This window comes from Nilaparvata lugens, chromosome X (assembly GCF_014356525.2).
Source record: "Nilaparvata lugens isolate BPH chromosome X, ASM1435652v1, whole genome shotgun sequence".
NCBI lineage: Eukaryota > Metazoa > Arthropoda > Insecta > Hemiptera > Delphacidae > Nilaparvata > Nilaparvata lugens.
Window position 1 is genome coordinate 91,683,589 of NC_052518.1, and position 12,095 is coordinate 91,695,683.

At 33.3% G+C, this 12,095-nt stretch overlaps 1 protein-coding gene across 1 annotated transcript in view; it reads left to right on the forward strand.

Moving 5' to 3' along the window:
• Nucleotides 1-10,305, forward strand: part of LOC111045253 (malate dehydrogenase, mitochondrial) — a 32,811-nt gene extending 22,506 nt beyond the window's left edge. The window contains exons 6-7 of the mRNA XM_022330615.2: nucleotides 4,133-4,324; nucleotides 9,606-10,305. Of these exons, the coding sequence (XP_022186307.1) occupies nucleotides 4,133-4,324; nucleotides 9,606-9,734 (321 nt within the window). The 3' untranslated portion in view covers nucleotides 9,735-10,305. The remainder of the gene's footprint in view (nucleotides 1-4,132; nucleotides 4,325-9,605) is intronic.
• Nucleotides 10,306-12,095: the final 1,790 nt, after the last annotated feature.

Consider the following 12,095-nt stretch of genomic DNA (forward strand, 5'->3'; position numbering starts at 1 on the left):
CGAATATAAGAGTACCCAATTCTATGATTTTTTCCCATAATTGAGCAATAAATTATTGAAGCTATAAACTCTTTGTAAAACAGTAGTGCGCCGGGTCTTGATGGTTTTGATAATAGAATTTTAAAAGGCATTAGAGAATTAATTTGTAAACCTCTGGCTCATGTCTTCAATTTGAGTCTATTAACTGGAACATTTCCTAAAGCAATGAAATTAATTTGTGTCAGACCTATCCATAAGGGAGGTGATAAGCTAATTTTGAGTAACTATAGGCCTATATCACTAATAAGTAGCTTATTATAAGTCACATGATTTATTACTTGAAAAACTTGAAGCAATAGGAATAAGAAATACAACTCTGGAGTGGTTCAAATCCTACCTTAGCAATCGTCAGCAGAGAACAGAAGTTGGAAGTCACATGAATGCTGAAGGATCCATGGAAATGGGAATTTCTCAAGGAATCGGAGGTAGGGTAATAGCATATGCAGATGACAGGGCCCTGATTTTCCAGGATAGAAACTGGGATGAGGTATTTCAAACAGCAGAAACACAACTCTCCAGGGTCACCACATGGATGGGGAACAACCTATTAACATTAAATGCAAGGAAAACAAAATTCTTAACCTTTTCTATAACTGATAGCACCAAACCATCAAAGTCATCAATGAAACTCCATTATTGTAAAGGGGAGAATCGAAACTATGATTGTCCTCTCATTAAGCGCTCTGATAATGTTAAATATCTAGGTATAATTGTAGATGATCGATTGAAATGGGATGAACATATATCGTACACAACTAAGAAAATGAGAAAGCTCATTTATAAGTTCTACCAGCTTCGTCATATAATTAGTAAAGATATGATAAACTAGTATATTTCTCACTTGTAGAGTCACTTTTGAGATATGGACTGTTGGTTTGGGGTGCAGCAAATTACAACTTGATAGTTTCAATTTTTAAAGCTCAGAAACGTATTCTCAAGGCTATGACAAACAGAAACAACCGTTTTCCAACAAGTGAATTGTTCACCGAAAGTAGAGTTCTCATCGTCAGACAATTATATGTATTAGTTTTAGTAATTTATATTAAGAAGAATACAAATTTTACCGATTTAATTTTCCATAGCCACAACACCAGAATTAGAAATCTGAATTTTCTTCTCGTTCCCAGAATGAGCACAGCTTTTGGTCAGAGATCTGTACAATATTTAGGTCCTAGAATTTACAATAAAATCCCGCAGATCGCAAAGGACGAAATAAATATAAATAGATTTGAAAGAGCAGTACGGAATTGGTTATATGATACTGGCATTTACCAGACCGAGGAGCTCATTGTAAATAGGATATAGAATGAACTACTGTCTTCTTTTTATTCTACCTTTAATAACTAACAAACCTTTATAACTAAAATTACTAATTACATTTTTTATAAAAGTTTTAGAAAAGAATATTATGATTACCTCGACACATATTATTATAGTGGGGTATCATAATTAGAACTAAGTTTAGTATTAGCAATTTTGTATGTATAATATAACAACTACTGTATGTATATGTTTTGTCAATAAACTCCTCTGGTTGCAATTCATTGGCAATCAGAGAAATTATTAATTAATTGTTACGTGGGTCACTACGTTCAGACAAACTGCAATTGCGACAAGACGAAGAAGTGAAGTCCTTCGGCCCATTAGGTCACCTGAGAACATTGAGGCAGTGAGAGTTTCAATGTTGCGATCACCACAGCGTTATGCGCGTAAACACGCGTCCGCTCTTGGACTTCCCGATCGTTCTGTGAGATGAATTCTTCATGATAATCTTCATTCCCACCCATACAAGATGGCAACTGTGCAGGAACTTTCTGAACGTGACTTCAATTGAGGGAACACTTTCTAGTTTACCTGATCTCAATTAGGAGCGATTTGGATAGGCCAGCCCGATCTCCCGATTTGAACCCTTGTGATTTTTTCTATGGAGGTTTTTTAAATTCCTTGTTCATGTGAACCTTCCAAGGACCCTACAAGATTTGAATACCAATATCAGGGAAGAAATTGCCAACATAACGTCTGTAATGCTGGCAGGAGTCATGACAAACGCCAGAAATCAGTTTACTCAGTGTATGGAGAATGGGGGACGTCACCTACCTGATTTGATATTCAGAACAACTAATTGAAATAAAACCTGATATATGTGTCTACATTTCAAAAAATAAATACAAACTTTCTGATCTATACACAAAGTTCTATTTACATTTAAAAAAGTAAGTTTCGCTGCCGCATTCTGTATATGGTTCATTGTGTGATATCACACTACTGTTAAGATTGGCGCATATTGAGACACGCCATGAGCGAGTGCCACGACTAGCTTGAAGACATGTCATATGATCATATTTAATGTTCATATGTAAACGAACTGGCACGTGTGACCCGACATGAAGCTGATAGTAGCAGAGAATCGTGCCGCACGCCTAGCTCTGTTTTGTGTTTTGACTACCGGTATTCCCTGGTAGACGTGATTCTTCTAGGATATCATCATGATAATTTGTGCTACTCATTCTGTGTGCTTCAATCATTTATAATAATCATGATCATATTATGATAGGAACGCGCGTGACACAAAAAATTGTGCCTCTTTCACAGAACCACGCGGATCGTGTCTTGCAACAATAGCACTGCTGTCGCACGTGTTTCCGATGTGCAATGATCCATTCTTTTACAAGAGTTGCAAAAACTCGTGCTAGGTAGCGCATAACCTCGTGCTGGTCTCGTTCCAATATGCGTATTGCCAAGAACTACGCGTTCCGCGTCTTGTTGTGTTGCTAATTTGCGCTGATTCATTATAGTGCTACAAAACTTCGCACTGTCATGTCGTGGCACACGCGTCAGTCGTGTCTCAATTTGAGACAAGCCAAAATTATTATGCTCATCCGTTAATTATGTTTTTTTTTAATTCACCCTTTTTTTAAGCTCGGGAGACTCTTAATCTCACTGGAAAACCGATTTTAACTCTGATTTGAAAAATTACTTGCTCACGTTCAAGTCCATCAATTGAATATATAGCCTAATGCATCTTGCAGACCGTTTGAGAACATATTATTTATTATAATTATATTTTATAGAATCACTAGTAACCTTTTGAAGGCATGGCCGGTTTATTAAATATTTATTATAATTATTAGTATTGATGGGTTACTTGTGCCTCAAAGGATGAATGTAGATGCATCTAAATTTGAAAATCTACTTCGTGAAAATACTTGAGGACTGAACATTTTGTGAAGTGAAGAACTACAAGACTTAACCTATTTCGGACTATGTGTAACCTTATCCAAATTCGGAAGAGGAATGGCACAAGGTCACCTTACTTTTCTCTCCTTATCATTTTGATGATGTACTTATTGTATGAATGAATAAAGAATAATAAAAGATTAATTTATTACAATAAGTACAATCAATGAATAATTTTATTACAATAAATGAAATTTTATCAGTAATAAATCTCTACATATATTATGTTTTGATATACACGAGGGAAAATCTACACCGTTATCAAACAAGAAACAATATTCACTCAGTTAATACTAGGACAATAGACCGATTTATATTCAACTCCAGAGACTGTCGAAATCAACAGTTTTGAAACTGTTGGGCGAAAAATGTTTGATAATCAACATTACATGAAACACCCCTAAAGCCTAAAGTTCATGATTGGTTGGTACAGAACGCATTTAATAATCTGAGTAAGATTTATGAGAGTAGTATCCCTCAATTCATTTGCATGTATTTTAATGTAATTCATTTAATGCATTTCTTGATTTATTTTAATTGTAATTTACGAAAAGTTTGTGTGATGAACTAAGCTGCTCAAGTCCTAAAATATTGATTTCTCATTTTAAATTCGTAGATATAGTACGATCTCAATATTACTGTTCAGACTGTTCAATATGTCTAGAAAGATAATAGTGATTGTTTTTTATAAACATGTACATAACATGTTTACTTTGTCTTGTGCTTTGTGGCTTGCTGACAATGAAATGTTATTTATTTATTCAATCATTCGCGGAATGGATCTACGGATAAATTGAGCTCTGTTATCAGAAATGTTTGAGACTTGTTTTCATGATATATTTTTATTGGTTTTCAGGAAGCCGGTACTGAAGTAGTGAAGGCTAAGGCTGGAGCAGGATCAGCCACACTATCCATGGCTTTTGCCGGAGCCAGGTTCGCCATTTCATTGTGTCGTGCTCTGAAGGGAGAAGCTAATGTTGTTGAATGTGCCTATGTTCGATCCGATATCACTGATGCTAAATACTTCTCCACTCCAGTGCTATTGGGAGTAAGTATTTTCTGTATGTGCATCTTAAATTTTGAATGTACCGGGTGTTTCAGGATGAATTAATAGGGTTTAACAAGTTATAATACAGGGTTACTGCAAAATATTCATCTACCTTCACATGAATAGAGGGGCTTCAACTGGTTATAATTTGTATTACATCAATCATATCAATCAATATCATTCAATTATCGAATAGGCCTATTACTAATTATTTGTCAGTAATTCGAATACCGGTTGTTTCAAAATGAATAGAGGGGTTCTAACAGGTTATAATATTTATTACATCAACCATGCTCTTTTTAATTTGATATAATATAGCTTGGAGCTGTAAGTTTGATGCAATAAATACAGGATTACTACAAAAGATTCATCGGATTTTTAAAATTCATTAAGTACTCACCCGAAATGAATAATTTTTATACCAATGGAAAGAGAAAATTCCAAAGTTTTTTTTTTTCAATAAATACCGTGAGATCCTATTAGACTAGGCAGCCAGGACGCGCAACCAGGTCGCACAGTCAGCCGGGCCGGCAGTCTCTCACTCGATCACCGGGAACTGTTTTTAGAGTAGGACAGCCATCCTGGCAGCCACATTTTGGCTGCTGGTTGGATGCCGAGCCCGACGACTACACTTGTATAACGTGGCTGCCAAGTCTAGAAACAATACTCAGTGACGGAGTGAGCGTCTGCCTGCCCAACTGACTGTGTGACCTGGTTTCCTGGTTGCCTTGTCTAAAAGGAGCTTAAGGTATTTATTGTAGAAAAAACTTTGGAACTTTCTCTTTCCATTGGTATAAAAATTATTCATTTCGGATTAGTACTCTCATGAGACAATCATGCATTTTTAAACTCATGAATCTTTTGTAGTAACCCTATATTTATTACACCAAATTTACAGCTACAAGTTATATTATATCAAATTAAAAAGAGCATGATTGATGTAATAAATATTATAACCTGTTGAAATTCCTCTATCCATTTTGAAACAACCGGCTTTTAAATTGGGCTATTGACAAATAATTAGTAATAGGCCTATTTGATAATTGTATGATATTTGGAAAGAACCCATGCATATTGCAATTGTAGTTGGAGGTGAAATTGGCCGCTGAGTGTGGGACTTACACTCGGGACTGATCTGTGATGGGTTGTGGTAACAAATGAATTTCCTTTATCTTCTTACTTTCTGGTTCTCGATTCAATTCAGTTCAATTCATTTATTATTCGTCACAGGCTAAACAACAGTAGTCATGTACATTAAAAACATTAACATTATAACATTCATATACAGAGTTGAACTTGATAAATTCTTATTTGACTATAATTTGGTGCTTTAATCATTCTAAATTCAAAATTTTCAGCTTATATATTTTTTTGGACAGAAATTGAACTTTAACTTTCCACAGTAATAACATAACCTATTTTTATGGACATGTTATTATATATATATATATATATATATATATTATATATATATATATATATATATATATATATCAAAATTTGGGAAGAGGATAGTTTTGGGCTATGCCCTATGCCTGTTGTTCTTCCCTGATCATATTCATATTATCCCTTCCCATACATCAAATTCTGAGTGATGAACCAGAAATAAGACTGAGATCACGAAGACCTCCATGGTTAAGTTGTAGGATGAGCAACCAACAAATCTTGGGCACATGGAAAGAGCGGTGTGAACAGAATGAGATTGGAGACACAGTAAATGTGACAGCCTATCCAATAGGTTTCTCTCTCCCTAGAAAATTATGGGTCAGGCTCAATAGGATTAGGACTGGTTGCAGCAGGGCAAAAACATCCATGTATAGATGGGGTATTGCGGATTCTGAGAATTGTGATTGCGGTCAAGTCCAAACTCTTCAACATATAACAAATGAGTGACCAATGTACAGCCAACAGGGGCTTCGGGCCTCCTCACTCTCACCAGAGAAGCTATAGAGTGGCTGAGTGACCTGGAGATTGACATTTGAAATATGGAGATTGATTCTCTGTGTAGGGTACTTGAACCCAATAATTATTTTTTCTATGTTTTACATTTTGACAGAGCCAGGCAAGCATGACATTCTCATAATATTGTCTGATTTTATTATTATTATAACAGCACTTCATACAGTGTAAATAATGTTATTTATGTTAGTTTTCTTCCCTCACGCCATACGCATATAATAAATAAATATATATATATATATATATATATATATATATATATATATATATATATATATATCATATTCATATGATTTTCAATTGTATTAACAAATAAATAAATAAATATATATATATATATATATATATATATATATATATATATATATATAATATATATATATATATCATATTCATATGATTTTCAATTGTATTAACAAATAAATAAATAAAATAAAATAGTGAAAATATAATTTAAGAACTAGTAAATAATAATGTTTGTTCGAAATCCCCCTAGAACGTTAGGTACATTTATCTCTCCTATCACCCACGCACAAGTATAGCGCTCATGTGGACATTTTCCCGACTAAAATAAAAATGACTTTGAATTTAGTACTGGAATGATAGTTTGTTTGTACTGGAATATATATTGATATGATCATGGTTATTCGTATTTGTAGTACTGGAATACATGTTGTTTGATACATCTTAACACATCTCAACTACCGAACTGATTAATTTGAAACTTTACATTAAGATTTCGAGTTCACCGTGGTTAGCTATTTTAATGTTATAAATAAATTAATAACAATGTTTAAAACGAATTTGATTTCTCCTAACTTACATAGCCTGCTACATAACAGAGTCATTGTCAATATTGTAGAACCGTTCCAGAAGAATAAAAACACAAATATGTTGCCAAATTCTACATTGTTTAATTTAGTACACGACCATGGTTTCGTGACCACACCGGTCACATTTTCAAGTTGACTGTGAAATCATTACAGTCAACTTGAAAATGTGACCGGTGTGGTCACGAAACCATGGTCGTGTACTAAATTAAACAGTGTAGAACTCGACAAAATATTTGTGTTTTTATTCAATCCTATCTAATCGTCAATCTTCCCAGTGCATTGATGGCACAGTACCAAAGTGCGTGATTCTGGAACTGAGTCTCCGATTCGATCCCATCCGGAGTCAATATTTTTTTGCTGCAAATTTTCAACTCTAATGTAGATTATCCATGGAATGTTTTCAATATTTGTTATTTTTAGCCATTGCGGAGCATGAATCACCTGGTTATCCTTCTTACAAAAGAGAGTAGCTCTTGCATAGGTGATATTACAAGTTCTATTCACTATGTCTAAGTAATATTGAAATTTTCTGACTTTCTGAGTTGACTCTGGAATTTTATCAAAAATTTAGGCTTCATTGGAAAAAACAATTTCTAATACACTACACAGTAGAGCCAGTTTGTTTTGTATGTAAATTCGTGATTTTCTATACTGAGTGTATATTTGTCTGTGTTGAGCTTAATTAATTCTAAATTTGTATTGCCTGAATGGAGGATTCCACATTCAGACAAACCTTTCGACAACCAGATTAGTAGCCACATAAAGTTTTAGTTTGCTAATTAGTATAGGGAACTATAGGGTATAATTACCTATTATTTTTGTACTTTCAAAAGTTTTTTTGCTAATATTTCAATGTAATACATAATAATAAATGAGGCTAATAAGTCAATACTTAGTTATACTTAGTTTCATTATGTGTCAAGTTTTATAAATAAGTACTATCTATCTACTATTGTTATATTTGGTTTGTTTTTGTTTTTATTTTGTGAAATAAAAACATATTCTATTCTATACTAGTAATGTAGTAATGTAGTTCCGCATTATGTAGTAATATTACTAGTAACCTTTATTCCTTTCCCCATTTTTCTGTGTTGAATTTAATATTTTCTCCATTTGTATTGCCTTGAAACAATCATCTATCTACAAAAATGATTGATCTTGGCAAAGGATCGGAACCTAAAGTTAGCGAACTAGTAGGCTAATTGAATGTTGAATTAAAAACAATTTTGAAGCGGAAACATTTACTTTTTAGTAGTGACGACGTTTCGACTTATTGTTGGTTATCTTCAAAATGAAGAAACTGACTATTGATCAAATTTGTTGAATGAAAATTGATATTGTGGAATTTTTCCATAATTTATTTTAAAAATACAGTTTTATTTTTACTTTCCTTGCCCTATTACCATAGGCCTAAGGCAAGCATTGCTTTCCGAAAAAATTAAGGTACCCCAATTTCTACATTTCAATACGTTTCAAGGTCCTCTGAGTCCAAAAAGTGGTTTTTGGGTATTGGTCTGTATGTGTGTGTGTATGAGTGTATCTCTGTGAGTGTGTCTGCGTACACGATATCTCATCTCCCAATTAACGGAATGACTTGAGGTCCTTACAATATAAGGATTCGACACGAACAATTTCTATCAAATGCAATTCAAGATGGCGGCTTAAATGGCGAAAAAGTTGTCAAAAATGGTTTTTCGCGATTTTCTCGAAAACTGCTCCTACGATTTTGATCAAATTTATACCTGAAATAGTCATTGATAAGCTCTATCAACTGCCACAAGTCTCATATCTGTAAAAATTTCAGGAGCTCCGGCCCATCTATGCAAAGTTTGATTTTAGATTCACAATTATCAGGCTTCAGATACAATTTAAACAAAAAAATTCAAGTGGGGAAGATTGAGAATGAAAATCTCTACAATTCACGTCCAGTAACATTTTCACCTAAAATTGAAAATAAGCTCGAAATTCGAGAAAATGTGATTATACAATATTGCAAACTGTTGGCAACTGTTGATTCTATTAAATCATTCACTATGAAGAGACAGCAGACCTCCTGTGTCTCCACCCTCCAGCGTTATTGTCCTGTCACCAGCTGGCTCAGATCTTTGAATAGTAGACTTGAGATGCGCGTGAACACTAGCGTCACGTAATCAATTTTCATAACGGCATAATAACATAAAGGAAAGTTGTGTGGTGCGCCACACCAGATTTTTGTTTTAGTTTTTAAATAAAACTGTGTTTTTTCAAACTGATTTGTACCAAGGTTATCACTGGTATCCAAGAATGTGGCTATTAGTTATTATTGGAACAAGAGTCAGTTTAAAAATGACCAACAACAGGTTGAAATGTTGTCACTGCTAAAAAATAAGTGATTCCACTTCAAAAGTGTTTGTAAGTTTGAATAGTGCAAAAGAATGGATTTGCAACACAGCAATTGAATGTTTCATCCAATATTAAATGCTAATCAGTATTTTTATCGTCTTTTTCAGCCCAATGGTTTGGAAAAGAATCTAGGATTTGGTAAATTGTCCGCCTTTGAAGAAGGTCTTTTGAAAGCGGCCATTCCAGAGCTGAAGAAGAATATTCAAAAGGGAGAGGACTTTGTCAACAAAAATTGAACTAGCCAATTTAAGTAATGCAATACAAATTGAACTAGCCAATTTCAGCAGTTAAAGTGAGACGAAATATATAATCCACTATAACCAGCAACAGTATCCGAATACCTGTAAAAGTATGTGTGCATGTCCCTTAGGTTTCTGTGTATGTATGCTATATGTATGAATCTATTTACATTATAAGAAAGCAATAATTTTGCCTTTGAAACTTAGAACAGTTCCAGTAATACTGTAAAACTAGCTGATCGTTCTATCTTAGTGCTATATCAGTCATCATTGTGTATTTATAGCTAATTTTTGAGAAACATATTTATTACTTACCAGCAATATTGTCCACCATATTTATTAATTCGACTTATTGCTTTAAAAGCTCTTTGATACATGATTATTCATCAATTTGTGACATAACCAAGTGATAATTACTAAGTGAATATTTGCAAAGCAATAGTACAATTTAAGATAGTGTGTATTTAAATGTTTTGTTCACTACACGATTGTTATAGACTATTTTTGTTGATCGATTATATTTTCCTACTATCATTGTATAAAAATTACAAAATCTTTCGCCTTTCAAGCTGTGAGTCTATTTAGTTCAATACCCATAAGTTTTAGAATCTTTCTATTTTTCCTACAACCACTCCTGTTTTCAAACCCGTAGTTGAATACTACACAACCGATTTGTTATAAAAAAACTACAGAACTCAAATTTCTGTGCATGATAACCATTGATCTGCCCACAAACCTTGAAGCCAATTGAGTTCTATCATAGGGGATTAGCATAAACTCTGGTTTATGAAACCCATCACAAATTCTACCACCATTAAACTGATGTTCAAGACAAAAATCGGCAGGCTACTGCTACACTGCTAGTGATGGCAAAATTGTTCAAGATATCGATATATTGGTCTTCCGATTTTAACATTGAATATATAATACTTTCAACTCAACCTTATAGAAATAAATATTTGGGTAGAATAAATAAAATACTCCAGAAATACATTTATTGTTACAACTTACATTAATGGAAGTAAAAGAGATGATTAATAAAAAACAACCCAAAGTGTTGATGCTGTCTTTGTCAATTACAAAAGAATCAGAGAGAAATATCTGATGGATCTATTCTTGTATAACTGTATGACAAATTTTAAACTACTTTACATAGGTGAAAATTTCACGGTATTGTGAGATATATGTAATTTATATTATCCTGTAACAATGTTGCGTAAGATGCAATAAGATCAATTAATTTTATTCTAATCGCTTGTAAGATTAAACAGATTAGATTTGTTTTGAAATTGTGGGCATGATGGAGTTTATGTTTGTTAGAAACTATACTCACTAGAAATATAGCAAGCAATCACCATTTGCTGAAAATCTGCTTTTCAATTCTTCTATATCTTAATATAATCTCTTATATCATAGGAAATAATAATCAAACTAGTAAACCTAAATATAAGTAATAAATTATAATAGGTTTATATTATATACCTGAAAGCTAAACCCATCTATTATAATGTTATAAAACTAAATAAGCTATCATAATACCAATGAACTTTGACAAAACTTTCCTTAGGAAGTTGAAACTCATTTCCTCTGAATAATATATTATGAACCCATACTATATTATTGATAGTTCATAGTGCACGACTCTGATGAATATTATGGAATGTTAACAATATCACTGGTTATTGAATTCTATAGCTTACTTTAATAATTATCTAATTCCAAATGGTCTCAAGAGATTTTTGATCAAGGAAATTGTAGCTTGATCTGAAATAAACAAAAAAAAATTACATCGTATGATTAACATGAGTGAAAAATTTGTTAATTTAGAAAAACAATCTTACTACGACATCTAGTTTTTTGGGGAAAGTAGATCGTAATATTTGTAAAAAGTTCACTGTTGAATATTAGCGATAAAAACTGCAGTTCAAACTTAGTGAAGGAAATGGAATGTTTGGAAGAATGGTCTAAAATCGTTGACACCTACTAATTATAGTGGCTTGTTAGTTGTTAAGCCCTCTGCAAACATGGAGAATAGTGGCGTCTACTAGACCTGGTCATTATAGTGGCGGCTACTGAAAATAACCGTCTACTGTCGCTGTGAGAAGAGGTTAGGACGCTGCTAATGTCCCCGTCTGATGGCATTGACAAGTAATATCAGCAACTAGAGGACGCTACTATTGTCCCTGTGTGCAAGGTGTTTTTAGCTTTGGATCAAGGGAAACATCGATTTTTATTTTTGCAGAAAAAGCGTTTTTGTTATGGATTTCATAACAGCATCGTTTATTACCACTTCTCACTGTCAAATTTTGAGTATAATTTCTATCACCGTGGAGATAAAATCACTACTTATCATTTAAA